We start from the raw sequence: 21,095 nt of genomic DNA on the forward strand, positions 1-21,095 counted from the left end.
ATACCTTCCTGCTGATTCACCTACCCTGACATGCTTCACAACTCACTCAGTATGAGCGTTGCCTCCAAAATACAAAGATATTGGTATAGCTCTCATCCCCTCATCCTTATATGAGGCAAAAAGGGAAAGGAAACAAGCAGCATTGATCTGAAATCATGCCAAAATCATTGTTTCTTTCAATCTACTATGTCTTGATCATAAAAAGTTTAACACTTTGCTTGAAGTTGAAACAGAGATATACAACATTCATTATTTTGAGATAATGTAAAACAATTACAGCCTGTCAAAAGGTACTAGATTCATCTGTAATTGCATCAGTAACTAGAGACTATTAGCAAATACTGAAAGTACTATCTTTCACTTCTCTTTTGACAAACGGACGAGGCCATGAAAAATTTCTCTGTAGTCAGAACTCTAGTATTCATATTTACAAATAATTTACTGTACTACTGGCAAAATGATAAATATCAGTAGTACAAAATAAAATTGTAATAACAATTACTGTTAACAAAAATGAGAATTATTGTAGGCACATCTACATTTACATCTACATCTACATCTACATGACTACTCTGCAATTCACATTTAAGTGCTTGGCAGAGGGTTCATCGAACCACAATCATACTATCTCTCCACCATTCCACTCCCGAACAGCGCGCGGGAAAAACGAACACCTAAACCTTTCTGTTTGAGCTCTGATTGCTCTTATTTTATTTTGGTGATCATTCCTACCTATGTAGGTTGGGCTCAACAAAATATTTTCGCATTCGGAAGAGAAAGTTGGTGACTGAAATTTCGTAAATAGATCTCGCCGCGACGAAAAGCGTCTTTGCTTTAATGACTTCCATCCCAATTCGCGTATTATATCTGCCACACTCTCTCCCCTATTACGTGATAATACAAAACGAGCTGCCCTTTTTTGCACCCTTTCAATGTCCTCCGTCAATCCCACCTGGTAAGGATCCCACACCGCGCAGCAATATTCTAACAGAGGACGAACAAGTGTAGTGTAAGCTGTCTCTTTAGTGGACTTGTTGCACTGTGTGAGACTTCGTAAAAATTTCTGCAACAAGCCCAAGCATTACTAGAATTTGCATTTAAATGCTCTTATAAATATAAAGAAGGAAACTATTCTGAATTTTTAATGTCTTGTAAGATACTTTTTCTTTCACATTGTGTTTTATGAAGAAATTTCATGCCAGTACAACATTAATGAACAAAACTGCAATTATTTCTTTTTGTTTCATGGTGCACTTTTAAAATGCTGCAGTGTCTTTTCTGAAATAATGATTTCAGTAAGTCAGTGTAACATTCCCATGAGCCAGTCTTTACTAGAAACCCAAAAGAGACAGTTACTACATGTAAATTCTTCTGTGCTCCATTTCGGGTGCTGAGATCACCCTGGACACCAGAAAACATGAAGAGTGTTTCATACACAAAAATATATGCTTTATGAGAAAAATACAATACCCCACATAATGAAACCATAAGTTGTTCAGTCCTGGAATAATACCCTAACACTTATTTCAATTAATGTGTTGTGTATTTCTGTTTTAATGAGGCACTGACAGTGGAGATGTTATAAATGGAGTGATATCTATGTTCTAGATTATATGGAAGGAAATGCACTGTGAATAATCTACAAAGATCACAAAAAACCTAAAGCCGCACAGATGAACTGGAATTTGAATTCCAGACATACTGTCACAATTTTAGAAACTAAGAAACATGAATTAAAAACAAATTTATATTAAAATTTTTCCAATATTTCCAAAAATACCATTTAATTGTCGTTACACTAAAAAAATTGTAGCGCTGAACAATTTTATATTTATCATTGCAAACATCATCTCCTTTGCAAATGCTGAAGAAGTATTTTCTCACTGTAACAATATTGCATGCATCAAATGCACATAAACTTCATGCCTATTACAGTAAGTCAGTTCTCAGTAATACTTCCTACTGACATTACTGTACATTATTCTTTCCGCATACACAACAGGACAATGGCTTATCAAAAATCATTCATTTTAATAAACTGAAAGCTATATTCACATATGTGCAATTAGTAAGATTAACTTTAGCTTCATTTAAGACTTCTTGTGATTTATACAAAACTATATATGATCTGAATCTGAAATCTGCATATCTGACAACATTTCATGTGAAGTGTATAATTTAAAATGAAGTTTTTACATTATTTGGATTGAAAACTGGATCTTTCACTAATCTTTGAGAAACTAACTGAAAATGTAGTCTCGTACAGGGACTATTAGTATTGTACAATATGAAACATATAGGACATTTCGCATTAGTACAGACCATGCACAAATAAAAAAATCTGTACTGCCAACTACCACAATCTTCAAAAATGATTTTATTTTTCATTTCTTAACTGTAATGTCCATTAAAATTTTATAACAGCACAGCAGTTTATTTCAAAGGGAATATCACTTCACATTCCTGATGAAAGGCAAACCTGTAAAATATTTAGGATAGCAGAGAATATTAAAATGTGCAATTTTAAGTTTCTGTACATCTAATATACATATGCTTTTCTGTTGTAACAGAAAAGCTATCCACCATACCTAGGCTCATAACCTATAAGGCAGAATAGGCAGAAAACTTTTGTTCTTTTACTTCAGTCTGCAATAATTTTTCTTTCCTTCTTAAATCCCTATAAATTAATATATTTTTCTATGTACTCTACCTGAAAGTGGATGTCTGTTGCATTTATAACCTGAGGTACATCCTTTGTAGTTGGATACAGTGCTGCAATTTGCTGTATAATATTTACTTCAACTTGCTCACAACGTTTCAAAAAGCATGATAAACTTTGTAGATCGGGTAAAAGACGGCTAATCATCAACTGTGCAGCTTCATTCTTTGTCCCTTCTTCAACTGCAAAAGAGGTTGACAAAACATTTCAGTTGTGAATGGTCTTCATTTCACATCGAAGGCTAAAACACTGATTGAACAGAATGTAATAATGAAATGGTGTGTGTGTGTGTGTGTGTGTGTGTGTGTGTGTGTGTGTGTAAAGTAAGGGGAGACACCCAGCCACTCTGAGCCCAGTTGAAGTCAGTGATAGTAACTTAGTGAACAGCCTTGAAATCTCACAGAATGTTATAATTTACACTACACTTGTATGTACCATAGTCACCTACAATAGAGCTCAAGTTCATATGTAATTGTGGTACCACCCTTTTGTCAGCAAAGAACATACTGACTGAAATGCGGCATGCCGAGAGGGATAAACCACAAGCACCACATGCTGGTGGGTCCTCTCACCAGAGGAGAAATCTATGTGGCAGGGAACTGTGTCCAGTGTGGACATGTTCCTCTACACCTGGGAATCCAGCAGAAATGCATCATCAAAATGGTTCAAATGGCTCTGAGCACTATGGGACTTAACTTCTGAGGTCATCAGTCCCCTAGAACTTAGAACTACTTAAACCTAACTAAGCTAAGGACATCACACACATCCATGCCCGAGGCAGGATTTGAACCTGCGACCGTAGCGGTCACGCGATTCCCGACTGTAGTGCCTAGAACTGCTCGGCCACCCTGGCCGGCAAAAGCATCATCCTATCTAGATGCTGTAGGTGAAGGAGGGTGTTTTGGATGCACCAGTAGTGGTTGGTTTGTAGTGTATTCATGGAACCGGAGCAGATTAAGAACTCCATGGTCTGAATATCACCTCTGCTCCAGTGCTCTAATATCACCGGTACCCTGATACCTCTCCATCATAACTTTGAACTCTTGCAGTAATATTACCCAACAAAGCAAGCTGATTATCTGGCAGGGTGGCAGTGCCATCTTGTTTACACACTAAGAAACAAGGGAGGCAGAAAAGGCGTACACTCTTGTTTCTTCAATTTGGGGAACATATTAATGTCTGGTATGCTCATATCAGGAATTTATGGTGGGTGAGGAAATATTTCCCATCCATATTTGTCACACATGTCTCTCACTGGTACAGCAATACCTGGTCCTGCAGTATTGTGCAAAATGAGGATACCAGCTGCAAGTAAGTCAGGTGTTCTTCAACGAATTCTCAGGAGCAAAAAATTCTGCCAGAACAGCTTGTACTACACAGCTATTGTAGACGTTCCTTGCAGTGTACTATTTGCAGCTATGACTCTGTTCATGTCGTACACGAAGGCAACATCAGTTTCACCTCTGATAGTTGGTGGTGGAATTTTTGCAGGTGTGGCATTTTGCCACTGTGATAACTGAGTCTTCAGTTATGCCTCAAAACCTCGTACCCAGGCTTCATCAAGTGCAACAACCCCTTCCCGAAACTGTTCTCTTCCTGTTTCATAATGATGGAGCTGTTCGTCTGCAATTCATCTGTGATCTTTCTGCTCTTCACTCACATCATGTGGAACCCATCTAGTAGCACCTTTTCTCATCTTTAACTTTTCAGTCATGAATCTGTAAATTGAAGTCACACACATTCTGCCCTCATCTGAATTTCGTCACTTTTTCATTGTTCGTCTCACAACTTGAGAGGTGTAGCCTGTTGCAGCTGATGGCGTTTCACTTCTCGGGTTGTCCTCAGTGTTTAGCTGACCTTCATGGAAACATGCAGACCACTGTGATACTGTGCTATGATTCTTACAGCCCTATTTCATGACCTCATTTGAATTCAGTGAGGTGTTGACAATGACCTCTATTTTGTATTAAAGGTGTTCTTGACTAACATCAACTCACCACATCCAATCTCAAAGGTAACTACCGCTCATACCCATTACAGCATGTATCTAAAGCAAACATGGTCTGCATCCTCACAGTGGCACTACTAGTGCTGCTCTTAAGCGACTGGTGCAAAATTTGAATAGACATCATCTTTCAGATGTAGAAACACATCTACCAACTTTCGCTTATGCTGCACAACTCCTCCTCAGTGTTGTGATTTTTCTTCTGTCAGTTTATTAAAAAAACACTTGCAGTCACATACACATTGTGACAAACTGTCAGTAGAAATGTTGAGGTAAGTCTAAAGCTACATTTACACCGGCCATAAAAATTGCATATTGTCACCAATATAACTTGACAATGTTATTGGAAAGAAACCATAGTACTGCCACAAAATAGACGAATAAGACCTAGTGGAAGTGAGTGTGGCTCTACTGCTTTTACATACACAAGGAATAAAGTTTGAAAGAGTAAGCGTAATCAGGCTTTGAGGATTTGTTCTATTCCAAGTTAGTGGAAGCTTCAGAAAATTTAAATCGTGAACTGATGCTCGATATATACCTTTCCCAGAATTTTAATAGACTGTCTAAACAATTTCAAATATGTTGTAGAAACAATTGGTCTGAGAATTTCTGAAACTTATGTAAATATGAGAATGTATACCAGTTACCACCAGACTTGTGACAATTCTTTCAAGTTTTACACTGGAGATATGAATTAAAAAATGCCTTCAGTCACAACTTCTCGTGTTTTATTAAGTACACAATGTATTTTGGATCCTGTGGGTTTATCATTAGGTGTAATTTGTCTTAATAAAACATGAAAAGCTGTGACTGAAGGCGTTTTTTAATTCATACCTCCAGTGTATTGAATACAGTCGTTTGAAGCTGCGAAACATGGACAAAATTCAATTTAAGTTTTTAGCTACTTGTAATTCATGAAGGATTTCACTAAGTTAAGTTTGTAATAAGAAAACAATTTTTATTTATATTTTGTTCACCGACATATGGAAACAAATGTTATAAAGCTCACAAATTAAATCAAGCACAATTCCGATCCCAACAGCAACATCTTGCCAACACTTCCGATGACCCACAGTTCTGGTAGTAGATGATTCACATTTATGAAATTCTTAATCCTTTTGTTTGTCTACTTCTCCAGTGCTATAAAGAGCATGAAATGAAATGGTAATATAGGATTATTGGCCAAGAGGCACCCTATGGGGTTGTTCGGTAGCCTGGTGCACTTCTTTCTATTTGATGCCACCTTTGTGACTAGAGCCTTGAAAATATGTATTGAAATGATTAGGGCAACACAAACACTAATCCCGATGCTAATAAAATCCATCTGGTGTGAAATCGAACACTGGACCCATGAACTAGAGAGAGCAACACTAACCACTCTGCCATGAGCTACAGAATGTACACAACAAACTGAACAGGTGGTTATATGTGCAGGCACAAACTTTCAAACAAAAGTGAAACAATGTTATTTATTCTCAGACATGTAATTGCAGTGTTGTTGGTAAGAAAAGCAAGAAACAAAGGTGAGAGCAAGTGGGAAGCAATTAAATGCAATGACAGAGTTAGATTTTGACCTGCAATATGAAATATACTCCACAATTTGTAACAACACCGGTAACTCTTTAGCAATACTTCAGCAACTCACTGCATCAGCTTGCAACATCAGCACTACTGCCTGGCCATAACACAAAACTGATGTTTATTGTAGCCACATTGCAGCTATGTTAATGGCAAAGCTATCTGGGCTAAATATTGCCATAAAATATGGCACATGTAAACGCACCTTAACAAGGATTGTCATCTGTGGAGTATCTGAGTGTCACACAATAGATGGAAATTACCCTATTTTATCCAAACCTCAGGGGATACCAGCCTAATATCACGTAGGGCCCCAGCAACATGCAGCAGTGCTGCAACTCGACATGGCATGGACTCGACTAATGTCTGAAGAAGTGCTGGATGGAATTGACACCATGAATCCTGCAGGGCTATCAATAAATCCCCAAGAGTATGGGGGAATGGTTATCAATAAATCCCCAAGAGTATGGGGGGGATGGAGATCTCTTCTCAACATCGTGAGGTCTGGCATCCCAGATATGCTCAATAATGTTCACATCTGGGAAGTTCGGTGGCCAGCAGAGATGTTTAAACTCATAACAATGTTCCTGGAGCCACTCAGTAGCAATTCTGGACATGTGGGGTATCACACTGTCCTGCTGGAATTTTCCAAGTCCATTGGAAGGACCGCTGGACACGAATGGATGCATGTGATCAGACAGTATCCTTACATACGTGTCACCTGTCAGAGTCATATCTAGACATATCAGGGGTCCCATATCATTCCAACTGCACATCCCTCACACCATTACATAGCCTCCACCAGCTTGAACAGACCGCTGCTGACATGCAGGATCCATGGATTCAAGAGGCTGTCTCCATGCCCGTACACGTCCATCCACTTCATACAATTTGAAATGAGACTCAACCTGTCAGGCAACATGTTTCCAGTCATCAACAGTTCAATGTCAGAGTTGATGGGCCCAGGTGAGGCATAAAGCTTTGTGTCATGAAGTCATCAAGGATACACGAGTGGGCCTTTGGTTCCAAAAGCCCATATCAATGATTTTTTGTTGAATGGTTCGCACACTGACACTTGTTGATGGCACAGCATAGAAATCTGCAGCAATTTGTGGAAGGGTTGCACTTCTGTTACGTTCAACAATTCTCTTCGGTCATCTTCAGTCCTGTTCTAGCAGGGTCTTTTTCCAGCCACAGCAATGCCAGAGATCTGATGTCTTACCAGATTCCTGATATTCACGGTACAGTCGCAAAATGGTCATATGGGAAAAATCCCCACTTCATTGCTACCTTGGAGATGCAGTGTCTCATTGCTCATGCGCTGACCAGAACACCACGTTCAGACTCATTTAAATCTTGATAACCTGCCATTGTAGCAGCAGTAACCAATTTAACAACTGGGCCAGACACTTGTTGCCTTATATAGGCGTTGCTGACCGCAGTGTTGTATTCTGCCTTTTTACATATCTCTGTATTGAATACACATACCTATACCAGTTTCTATGTATAAGGGAGGGAGCAGGACCGCACAACTCTGTACGCAAGTAAACAGAAAATAATAATGACAAATGAAACTAGTATCTTTGTGGCCATCTACAGATCTCCGGCTATGCTGCAGATCAGTTCATCACCTCAACCAAGATTTCAGTTGCATATTGGTTGCCTTTGCTGACTCTCAACCACACTGTCACCTTGCAACCTAACCTTACAAGACAGATCTGTAATCAAAATGTAGATCTCATTTTTGGGACAAAATATTTAATAATATTTCAACACACAAATAACAAAAGTGTTGAATATATCAATTAAAAAAAAAAACTCCTGCAAGCATGAAAAACATTAAACAAATGAAGATAGAGCTGCTCACATAGCATACGTAATTCTTATCATTTTGATTCCCGAAATTAACTTTATAACAATAGAATTATCAATACAAGGAAAAAGCAAAATGTGAAGGATGGGCTGTCTACAAAATGTGATTAAATCGTATGTTAACTACGTGATGACCAATCTAGTTACCACTCATTCACTGGCTGCCTTCAACTTAACACAAAGGTGGGTTACCAGCATCTATTGTTTACCACAAACTAATGCAGCACGTGGTCATCCCATTGTAAAGTTTAGCTGATTATTTTGAGCTTATTATAAATGACTTTCAAACATACTTTATGAAGGTTTTTTCTTTTTTTGTCGAAGTGGATCTTCAGTAGTGGGAAACAGTACAATGTAATAAACAAAAGAAAGGTTGTTCACATACACAGATGAGCCAAAACAATATGACAACCTGCGTAATAGCATGTTGCTCCACTTTTATAACTTAATACAGCAGCAATTCTGTATGGCATGGGTTCAACATGTGCTTAATCCTCTTCCAGAGGTATGTGAGACAAGATTTCTAAGCCCTAGCCCACACAGTTCCTCTAAATTACAGGCAAGTGGTTTGTGAGAATGGAAGTGGGGGCCCAATTGCATCCAATGTGTGTTGCATTGCATTCAGTTCAGAGGGGTTTAGTGGCCAAGACATCAATATGAGTTCACTATCAAGTTCCTCAAGCCACTGTAGAATAATTCTGCCTTGTAACATGGAATATGGACAGTTATACTGTTGGGAGGTGCCATTTGGCATAAAGAGATGGAGCTGGTCTGTAATGTGGTTAATACTGCCCACAGCTAACATGGTGCTTTTGATTACTACAGGCACTATGGAAGCCTACATGAATGTCCCCCATGGCATTACAGTGGCTGCAATGGTCTGTCTCTGTAGTACAGTGCATATTTTAAGCATCCATTTGCTTGGATGATGGCATAACCAGACATAACCTTTGGACTGATGTTTAAAGCTTTCCCAGCGTACTGATTGTTCCATAAAAAATGGGAGAACTGCCGGATGTCAGTAATGTCCTGCGACGATATTTCGGCGCAGAGTCTTCTGGCCATCTTCAGGTGGGTACCACTGTAGTGGTACTGGCAAGTACGCGCTGAGCTCTGCTATTTAAAGCCATACTGAGGTGACATTGCGCATGCACTGCTCAGCATGCGGGTTCATAACAACTCTGTGCACTGCGCCTTGCACCCTCCACAGTGAAAGCTTGGTGTATCGATATCAGGTCGATTTTCATCTTTATGCACATAACTATATCGACTACAAAGTTTCTCTATAACAGGATTCCAAGCAGAGTTTAGCTGATAACCGCTATCACAGTTGATGAGAGTCTCATTGTCAGACTATCTTATTTCCACAGATTCATTGATAATCGAGCTCCAAAAGTTTGTTGAATGGACCAAAATTTTTGTGTCGTCGTAATTCATGGAGTGGTCCGCGGAAATACAATGTTCGGCGATTGCGGACTTGGTGGGTTGGAGAAGGCGAGAATTTCGTCGGTGCTCCACAATGCATTCATGCACAGTTCGTGTTGTTTGCCCTATATATGATTTGCTGCATTCACACGGAATCTTGTAAACACCTGATTTATGCAGGCCCAGGTCGTCTTTAACGGATCCCACCACTGATGAAATTTTGGAAGGAGGCCGAAAGATGATTCACTTGATACTTTCTCAATATTCTGCCTATCTGTCAAGAAATATTCCCAATAAATGGTAGATAAGCAGTTGACCTGAAGGCCTGTTCCTCTTGCTTGTTCCGTCGTTTGTAGGTCTGCATCACTCTGTGCACTTCTCCAGTTGAAAAGCCATTCTTCAGAAACACTTTCTTCAAGTGTTCCAGTTCCGCTTGAAGACTGTCAGCATCAGAGGTGGTATGGGCATGGTGGAATAAGGTTTTGAGAACGCCCATTGTTTGTGCTGTATGGTGGCAACTAGTAGCTTGCAGATACAGGTCTGTATGAGTGGGCTTTCTGTACACTGAGCGAACAAGTGTGCCATCACTCTTATGTCGCACCAAGATGTCTACAAATGGCAAGCAACCGTCTTTCTCTATGTCCATGGTAAACTTTATGTTTTTATGTATGGAGCTCATGTGATGTAAAAATTCTTGGAGACGGTCCAAAGCATGAGGCCACACTACAAAATTGTCGTCAACATATCACCAAAATACTGTCGGTTTAAAGTGGCAGAGTTGAGTGCTCTCTCCTCAAAATCTTCCATAAAAAAATTGGCCACTAGGACTCCCCATGATGACACCACCAGATTGTTCGTAAAATTCGTTGTTAAATATAAAATATGTAGGAGAGAGAACGTGTTCAAACAACGCTGCACCAAACATATTTCCTATGAGGTGTAGTGAGTCCACAAGAGGCACCTTTGTGAAAAGAGAAATCACATCAAGACTGACCAATAAGTTGTTACTTTGCAGCTGCAGTGACTGAAGTCAGCTGATAAAAATCACTGGAATTCATTATGTGATGTGCACACTTGCCTATCACTGGCTTCAGCAAAGATGCCAAATATTTTGCTAGGTCATAAGTGGCTGCTCCAATGTTACTCACCATTGGACGTAACAGCACATTTTCCTTGTGGATCTTAGGCAGTCCATATAGCCTAGGTGGAACTGAGCTGTTTCGTTTCAGTCTCTTGATGACCTCCTTCTGTAGAGAACTATTTGATAAAAGTTCTGCTGTTTTTCGCACCACTCGGATTGTGGGATCCTCATTGATTTTGTGATACGTTGAGTCACATAATAAAACATTCGTCTTATTAATATAATCATCCCTTGGTATGAGGACAGTAGCATTTCCTTTGTCAGATTTTAAGACTACTGTATCCACATCTGCTCGTAAGTTACGGAGGGCTATTCTCTCCATGGGCGAGATGTTACTCTTCATTGGCGCACTTGAGGTCAACACACAGCAAGACTCTCGACGAACTTCCTCCACTTTATCTGTATCAAGACAGCATACAGCCTCTTCAATGGCAATGACGAAATCCACTAGTGGCGGTAACACAGGTGTGGGAGCAAAATTCAGTCCATTTGCTAGCACAGACACAGTAGCGGCATACAGAAAGCCCACTCATACAGACCTGTATCTGCAAGCTACTAGTTGCCACCATCCAGCACAAACAATGGGCGTTCTCAAAACCTTAGTCCACCATGCCCATACCATCTCTGATGTCGACAGTCTTCAAGCGGAACTGGAACACCTGAAAAAGCATTTATGAAGAACGGCTTTTCAACTAGACAAGTGAACAGAGTGATGCACACCTACAAACGATGAAACGAGGAAGAGGCCTTCAGGTCGACTGCTCATCTACCATTTATTGGGAATATTTCTTGACAGATAGGCAGAATATTGAGAAAGTATCAAGTGAGTCACCTTTCGGCCTCCTTCCAAAATTTCACTGGTGGGATCCGTTAAAGACGACCTGGGCCTGCATAAATCAGGTGTTTACAAGAGTCCGTGTCAATGCAGCAAATCATATACAGGGCAAACAACACGAACTGTGCATGAACGCATAATAGAACACCAACGGCATACTTGCCTTCTCCAACCCACCAAGTCCGCAATTTCCGAACATTGTATTTCCACAGACCACTCTGTGAATTACGACAACACAAAAATTTTGGTCCATACATCAAACTTTTGGAGCTCGATTATCGATGAATCTGTGGAAATAAGAGTGTCTGACAATGAGACTCTCATCAATTGTGGTAGTGGTTAACAGCTAAACTCTGCTTGGAATCCTGTTATAGAGAAACTTTGTAGTCGACATAGTTATCTGGATAAAGATGAAAATCAAACTGATATCGATAGGCCAAGCTTTCACCATGGAGGGCGTGAGGCGCAGCGCACAGAGTTGTTATGAACGTGCACGCTGAGCAGCACATGCGCAATGTCACCTCAGTATGGCTTTCAATAGCAGAGCTCAGCGCGTACTCGCCAGTATTACTAGAGTGGTACTCACCTGAAGATGGCCAGAAGACTCTGCACCGAAATATCGTGGCAGGAGGTTACTGACATCCGGCAGTTCTCCAATGTTTTTATAGAACAACCTTTGGACTGTTTTAACAAGAAGCATGATTCATCCAACTAGGCACTCATATATGGTCAATTCCAACAAACCAGTGCCCACTGCAATCATCATTGATTTTGTCGTTGGTTCAGCATAGAAACATGTAGGTGTTGTCTGCAGAGGAGCCATACATTCAACCTTGTACACTGAATGATGTGTTCTGAAACTCTCGTTCCTGAGTCAGCATTGTATTCTGTTCCCAGATCTGCCACACATCACCATCTATACTGCTTTCCAGACTGAGCAAGCCTCTGACCTTTAAGTTATGTGATCAGTCAAGGATGTTCAGCTCCTTGTCACATGGTCATAGTTTCACTGTCTCAACCACTCTCTACAGATGCACACTACACTAAAATACAAACAGTCAATTAGATTCATCATTGTCAAGACGTTCATTCCCAGGTTTTGGTGTGTAACAGTCTGCCCTTTATCAAAATCACTTATGACTGGATTTCTTCATCTGTGGTTCATATCATCAATAGAATGATACTACATTTGTCCCTGCTCTGCTTCCTACTTTCCTTATCAAAGTTACATGCCTGCGACAGAACCAGGTGGCATTCAATCTCACGGTGGGCAGCAATGTAATGTTTTGGCTCATCAGTGTATATTCCATTAATGCTCCTGCTTTCTTTTTCTCGGTTAAAAAGATTTGAAAACCTTCCCTGTGGCTGCTGAAAATAGCTTTCGTAACGTGGAATCACTTTGCCTGACTTCTTTAATTTTAGTGCAGATTTTGTTGCAAATGAACTGAAAAACTTAATTCATGCAGTAGCTGTAATTCCCACTCATTGATCCTTTCCACATTTCATTCAGAACTTGCAAATGTGCACTGTGTGATAAGCACTTCTGAAGTACATTTGTTCCATTTCTTGACTGACCGTGATTTCTTTATGTGGTTGGCAATGATTTTAGGTGGTGGTGATTTGTGGGGCACTCAAAATCATGGTCATTAGTACCCATAAAAGTTCCAAATCTTTCCATTTCCAGTCTTGGTACATCATGAATGATGATGATGACAACACAAACACCCAGTCCCTGGGCGGAGAAAATCCCCAACCTGGCTGGGAATCGAACCCAGGACCCTATGACGCAGAGGCAGCAATGCTAGCCACTAGACCACAAGCTGTGGACAATGATTTTGGGGAATGACTTATAAATTATACACAGGGGCTAAAATGTCTTTAGTAAATGATTTTGTTAAGTTTGTTTCGTATTACTTTTTCTTCGACTGTAGCCATTTCCACTGTAACACTATCAATCTGCAGGCACTGTTTCTTTGTAAGTATCTTTAATGTTCTTTTACACAACATCCTGTATCATATCCAGAATGTCATTATTTTCATTATTAACTACCTGTGTTTCTGATTCAACTTTTGAACTATACAAACTCTAAAAATCAATTACACGAGGTTTCAGGATTGTAGCTAGATGACATTTTTTCCATGAAATTCTGACTGACAGATGTTTAGCTATCTTCACACTATAAAACTCATATGAAGATGCCTTAAAGTTTATCAGATAAAATTTTATGGCAAGACATCACCATCATCCGGCTGCAATCCCAAAACCTCATGGAATACTCATTACACCAGGAAAACTTTAAAAATTACATTTCAACATAAGTTTCTGTTTTATTTCCTTCATACTGTCCTTGCACACGAATTCTTCTCTTGTCAAATATTCACTGTAAAGTCTCATTTGCTCTTAAGAAATGTCCACACAGTTTTGTTTCATTCAGCATATTACATCATGTTCCTTTTATTTTTTTCTTCAAACTTGTGGCTTTTCTTTGATTGTTGCCTTTTTCTATTTGATTATTTGTTCTTTTGCTTTCTTTGCACTAGCAATATGTTTTGCTGTTTGCATAATTATCACTGTTAAATTTGCTCCTTTTATCTTAGTCCGTAAAATCTTCATTTTATAAAATGATGTACTTACTGCTTACATTAATGTGGTGTACTTCATGATCCTTAAATACGTTACCATAATTTACATTTTTGGTTTCCTGTCCAACACGTTTCTTTCTTTTTAGATTTTTGTCCTCATTTGCATCTTACTATAGTCTAAGTGGCATAAGAAGACATCTGATAACTGCCGTGGACAGGTTGTGGCAGCTTCACTTGCCTATCTGAACCAGTCACCTCATGCAATTGTGTCTCTATGGCAAGGCCGCAGGGTTGTCACAGTCCTATAGAAGGCTGTTATCTCACATGCAGCCATTCGCACTATGTACCTGAAAGCTGGCAAGAGTGCTCCTAGATGTCGGTGATCATCTTGCGCCATGACAACTACAGTATATTTAATTTCTAAAGGGGTTAAGGACAACCACATACCACGCATTTTTTTTAACTCCAAGATAGGAGGAAGGGCAGCATCAGTTGTAAATTTTAATTTGTTTACTGCAGGTCAATTTCAGCTACTGTGTGGCTATCTTCAGTGTAGTTATCTCCAAGTTATGACGACTCTCACTGCTTGTTATCTGTACCATCAATGTGACAACATTTACAATGAGTCATCTTGACTTTTGATATAACTGCACTGAAGATACACTATGTGATCAAAAGTATCTGGACCCCTGGCTGAAAAAGACTTACAAGTTCGTGATATCCTTCATTGGTAATGCTGGAATTCAATGTTTGTTGGCCCACCTTTAGCCTTTATGACAACTTCCAGTCTCGCAGGCATACTTTCAGTCAGGTACTGGAAGGTTTCTTGGGGAATGACATTCCATTCTTCACAGAATGGTGCACTGAGGAGAGGTATCAATGTCAGTCGGTGAGGCCTGGCATGATGCTGGCGATCCAAAATATCCCAAAGATGTTCTATGTGATTCAGATCAAGACTCTGTGCAGGCCAGTCCATTACAGAGATGTTATTGTCATGTAACCACTCTGCCACACGCCATGCATTATGAAGAGGTGCTCGATTGTGTTGAAATATACAATTGTCATTCCCGAATTGCTCTTCAACAGTGGGAAGCAAGAAGGTGCTTGAAACATAAATGTAGGCCTGTGCTGTGATAGTGGCACGCAAAACAACAAGGGGTGCCCTCCATGAAAACCACGACCACACCATAACACCACCACCTCCGAATTTTACTGTTGGCACTACACACACTGGCAGATGACGTTCACCGAGCATTTGTCATACCCACACCCTGACATCGGATCGCCACATTGTGCACTGTGATTCATCACTCCACACAATGTTTTTCCACTATTCAACCGTCCAATGTTTACGCTCATTACACCAAGCGAGGTGTCATTTGGTATTTACTGGTGTGATGTGTGGCTTATGAGCAACCGCTCGACCATGACACAAGTGACACCTTATCACCTGACCATGTTTGTAGTCCACGAGTTCCCCAGAGCACCCCATTCTACTCTCTCCCGATGTCTAATGACTACTGAGGTCGCCGATAAAGAGTTTCTGGCAGTAGGCGGCAGCACAATGCCCCTAACATGAAAAACATATGTTTTTGGGGGTGTCCGGATTCTTTTTATCACATGGTGTAGCTACACAATAGCTGAAATCTATCTGCAATACACAGATTAAAATCTATGACCGATTCTGCCCTTCCTCCTATCTTGGATCTCATTAACACAATTGTGGAGCATGCTGTTCCTGATGGATTTTTTTAAACTGATTGATAAAATATAGTTACTTCCATGTTTAGACACAGAAGTGGCTGGACACATCTGATGGCCTACCTAAAGCCATTGCCTGAGTTTTCACATTTCACTACTCCCAATTGTGTTTCACCCCAATTAGAATAACAGACATCCCAGAAGCTCTCACAAGGCAGTACAGCATAAAATCACATTAACCACAGTAAACAGACTTAAGAGTTTGGCAAGATAAATAAGCTGATATAAACCTTAGCATAGCTATGCTTACAATCATCTCAGCCCAGTCTTGGAGTCTGGGAATAACAAGACTATCTGCATGCTGATTATGTGCCAGCAGCAACTACCAGGAACATGACAACAGAGACCTTTCCACAGTTTCTCTCAGTCACATATTATTGAAACTCTCAACAAGAGAACAGATTTCTTACTGTTATTTATTGTTCCTGGAATAAATGGTCTTCTAGTAAGTCTTATTGTAAGCATACTGCAAGACATAACTAACAATGAAAGATTCCTCCAAAAACATTTACATTAGGTACATGAACAACATTAACATACCTCCTTCACCATAAAATAGAAGAGCATTGTAGTATTTGTCACTTGCATCAGCTTGCAGGCATCTCACTTCTTTGCACAATGAAGCAAATACAGTGACAACTTTATTCAAAACTTTGTTATCTGTATCAATAATTTGCAGCAATGATGTATTTTCATGTGGTGAAAGCTGGAAAATAATGAAAAGTCTGTCACTGTATGCTGATGGCAAACTAAAACTAACTGCTCTGTTCAGTAAACTAAAAATGAAGTTTCTACCAAAATTAACTACACGAGATATAAATTGCAACTATGATCAGCATTTAGTTCACAAAGATTTTGTGCACTTTAAATCTTAAGATTATTGTGTTAGCACCCATGCTGCATTTGTTACAATATGCACTGCCCAATAAACATTAATGTGACCACTTGTACAAAAGCCCGAGTAACCATCTTTTGCAGCATGGTCTACTGCGAGGCACGGAGGAGGAAGAGAGCGACGAGTTCTGGAAGGAGCTGACAAGGACATACAGCCATGCTGACACCAGTGCTGTGGCCAGCTGCACTACCTTTCTTGGTTGAGGATCCAGGGTGCAAACAGTCCAATTGAGGTGGTCCCACAGATTCTCCATTGGGTTTACACCTGGGGAGTTTGGGTGCCAGCATAGTAGAGTGAACTCATTCAAGTCCTCTTTTAACCATGCACATACACTGTGGGCTGTGCGACTCATTGAACTGTACTGCTGGTAGATGTCATTGTGCCAAGGAAAAACAAACTGCATGTAGGGATGGACATAATCTCCAAGTATAGATAAGTACTTGTGTTGATCCAGTGTGACTTCCAGAATGATGAGATCACTCAGGGAATGCCTCAAAAACATTCATCCATTCACCAGACCATAACACTCCCTCCTCCAGCCTGGACCCTTCCAATGACAGTTGTAGAGTGTTTTCTTTCAGATGTTTCAGGCCAATGCAACATAAAACACGATTCAACTCAAAATATTACCTGCTGCCAGTCAATTCATGTCCAGCTGCAGTACTGGTGTGAAAATTACTGCCTCTGCTGTCAGTGAACAGCAGTCCACATAGCTACATGAACCAGGTACCTGCTGCGGAGGACCATACGCAGCAATATTCACTGAATGGTTGTTAAGGAGACACTGTTGGTAGCCCCTTGGTTCATCTCGGTGTTCAGATGTTTGACAACTGAACGTCTATTCACGTACAAATCACCACAGCCGTTATTCGCTCATAATCTATGACCTGTGGTGAGCCATAGTTGCCTCAGCACTGGTTACGGATAGTGCCAGTTTGCCCTTATACTTCAACCCTGGCAGCACACAAACAGTTCACAAAACTTAGCCATTTCAGAAATGCTTCCACTCTTAGCCTGAAAGCCAATGATCATGCCCTTTTCGACACCAGATAAATCACTCTGTTTCTGCATTAAGAAATTGACTGCATTGTTTTCCATGTCCCTCAGTCACACTTAATATGCCCTTCACTGCTAATGCTGCCACTGCTCTCTCTCTCTCTCTCTCTCTCTCTGCCTCCATCCCTCCCCCACACCTCCTCCCCTCAGTGCGCCAGTGTGCACACACACACGTGCGAGAGAGCACAGGCTCTTGCAATGTTCATTCACTTCTGAAAAGTATTTAGTTCCGTTTAGTAATGTCACCTATTAAAGGTAATATAAACCGAATATTGGATGTATTGAGTACTTCCTCACCGATGAAACACAGCATGTTGTTTAGGTGTACCCCAAGGGAGTATTGATAGACAATTACTGTTCTTAGAATATGTAAATGATCCACAACATCAACAAATAAGCAGAAAGACACTCCATTGTTCAGCCAGATGACTGGTGATCAATCCATAATCAAAAAATATAGGTAAGAGTATGTGTGAAGAAGGGTTTTAAGTGGAATAGAAACTAGTTATGGAAAATAAAAGATACCACACTGAGACTCCTTGGAGGATTCTTTAAAATCTCATCCACTAAAAAGAAAACTTATGGAACCCTCATTTGACTGATTCTTGATTATTGCTCATCAGTCTTGGACCTTTACCATGTAACAATAAGGAAATATAGAAGACCTAAAGAATAGCAGTAGCTTGAGTATCACTTCACACACATTTTTATATGTACCATGTATTGTGAATATCCGCACTAGTGTCTTTTCTTGTCACAACAGAAAATATTTGGCATATTTGCATTGCATTTAGGAAATATCTCTTGCTTTGAATATCTGTTTAGGTGTGGCTTCTGTGTAATATTTCTGTTTAGATACGTCTGATGCAACTAAATTAATGATACATTATCCGAGGTTCCTTTCTTTAAAATAATGAAATAACATAATACACCTCATAATATTCCTTTAGTTTAGCAACAGTGTAGGAAAAGAGAGGTTGCTACTTACACACACACACACACACACACACACACACACACACACACACAAGCGCGCGCGCCCGCGCAGAACGGTGCACACGCTCATATGTCAGGCCGGAATGCGTTACGTGGGATGCAAGCAGGAATCTGGAGAGGGTGGGGAAGGGATAATAGTGTACGGATGGGAAGAGAGACGAACACTGTCTGGTGGAGTGTAAAGGGACTCTACTCCACTAGGTGCAGCATCACGAGGTTGTGGGGCAGAGAGATGGGAAAAAAAGAACAAAAAATGAGAGGAGCGGGGAAAGATGGGTGGATGCATTGTTAAAGGGCTGCAAATAAACAGGGCGGGAGATGAGAATGGGGAGATATGACAGGGCATAAGGGTTGGAAACTTTTGGGTGCAGGCTGTGGGGACAGTGTTACTGTTGGTCGAGGACAGGATAATTATGGGAGCCGAGAATGTGTTTTAATGATAACTCCCATCTGTGCAGTTTAGAAAAGCTGGTGGTGGAGGGAAAGATCCAGATGGCTTTGGTAGTAAAGCAGCCATTGAAAACAAGTGTGTTATGCTCAGCTGCATGTTTTGCCACATGGTGGTCTACTTTGCTCTTGGCCACAGTTTGGCGGTGGCCATTCATCCTGGTGGACAGCTGGTTGGTAGTCGTACCAATACAAAAAACTGTGCAATGATTGCAGCAGAGCTAGTAAATGACGTGGCTGCTTTCAAAGGGGGTCTGCCCCCTAATGGGGTAGGATAAACCTGTGACAGTACTGGAATAGGAAGTGCTGGGCAGGAGGATTGGGCAGGTTTTGCACCTGGATCTTGCACAGGGATATGATCCTTATGGCAAGGGGTTGGATTGGGAGTGGTAGAGGGATGAATTAGGATGTTGTGGAAGTTGGGTGAGTGATGGAACACCACTTTAGGAGGGGTGAGAAGCATCTCGGGTAGGATGTCCCTTATTTCAGGGCACAATAATAGGTAATAAAAGCCCTGGCGAAGGATGTGGTTTATTTGTTCCAGTGGGTGGTCGTGCTAGTTGATAAAGGTTGCATGCCTTTGTGGCTGGTTTCTGGGGGTGGTGGGAGGATTGGGCTTATGAGGGGAAATGGCTCATGAGATCTATTTGCAGACTAGGTCTGGGGGATAGAGTGCATCTATGAAGTCCTTGGTGAGACCCTCAGCATACTGAGCAAGGAAGTTTTTGTCACTTCAGATTCACCATCCCCAGGTAGCCACACTATATGGGAGGCGGGAGGCGCAGATTTTTTTGGTGTGAAAGGGATGACATCTGTCAAAATGTAGGTACTGTTGGTGGGTTTAATGAGGACAGAGGTGCAAATGGAGCTATCAGAGAGGAGGAGGTCAACATCTATGAAGATGGCATGCTGGGTTGAGGAGGACCACGTGAAGCGAATGAGAGAGATGATGATGAGGTTGTGAAGGAACAAATATAGCGTGTCTTGGCCCTGGGTCCAGATCATGACGATATCATCAATGAACCTGCACCAGACTATGGGTTTGGTGTTTTGGGAGAACAGGAATGTCTCCTCTACATGGGCATAGGGTGGCATAGGAGGGTGCATTGCAGGTGTCCATGGCTGTGCTGCGGATTTGTATATATTCCTTTCCTTCAAATGAGAAGTAGTTGTGGGTTACGATAAAGTTAGTACAGTGTATGAGGAATGAGGTAGTTGGTTTGGAGTCTGAAGGACACTGGGAAAGGTAGTATTCAATAGTGGTAAGACCATGGGCATGAGGGATGTTGGTGTATAGGGAGGTGGCACCAACAGTAATGAGTAGGGATCCAGGGGGTAAAAGGGTGGAGATGGTGGGGAGTTGGTGAAGGAAGTGGTTGTGTCTTTAATGTGGGATGCTAGATTATGGGTCATGGGATTATCCTACCCCATCAGAGTCAGGCCAACTGTGAAAGCAGCCATATCATTTACCAGCTCTGCTGCAATCATTGCACTGTGTTTTATATTGGTATGACTAGCAACCAGCTGTCCACCAGGATGAACGACCATGGCCAAACTGAGGTCAAGAGCAAAGTAGACCACCCAGTGCCAAAACATGCAGCTGAACAACTACAGTAACACACTGTCCCCACACCCTCCACCCAACAGTTTTCACCCCCTATATCCTATCATCACCTCCCCATTATCACCACCCACCCTGTTTATTTGCAGCCCTCTAACAATGCATCCACCCATCTTTCCCTGCTCCTCTCATTGTTTGTTACTTTTCTTCCCCCATCTCCA

The 21,095-nt window shown here is 40.9% G+C and overlaps 1 protein-coding gene across 1 annotated transcript in view; it reads right to left on the minus strand.

Annotated features, from left to right (window-relative positions):
- The window catches only part of LOC126298010 (WASH complex subunit 4), a 179,889-nt gene that overhangs the window by 150,567 nt on the left and 8,227 nt on the right, over positions 1-21,095 (minus strand). The window contains exons 3-4 of the mRNA XM_049989329.1: positions 16,460-16,625; positions 2,711-2,901 (exon numbers count right to left, since the gene is read on the minus strand). Coding sequence (XP_049845286.1) covers positions 2,711-2,901; positions 16,460-16,625 — 357 coding nt within the window. The remainder of the gene's footprint in view (positions 1-2,710; positions 2,902-16,459; positions 16,626-21,095) is intronic.

The sequence above is a fragment of the Schistocerca gregaria genome, chromosome X, assembly GCF_023897955.1.
Source record: "Schistocerca gregaria isolate iqSchGreg1 chromosome X, iqSchGreg1.2, whole genome shotgun sequence".
NCBI lineage: Eukaryota > Metazoa > Arthropoda > Insecta > Orthoptera > Acrididae > Schistocerca > Schistocerca gregaria.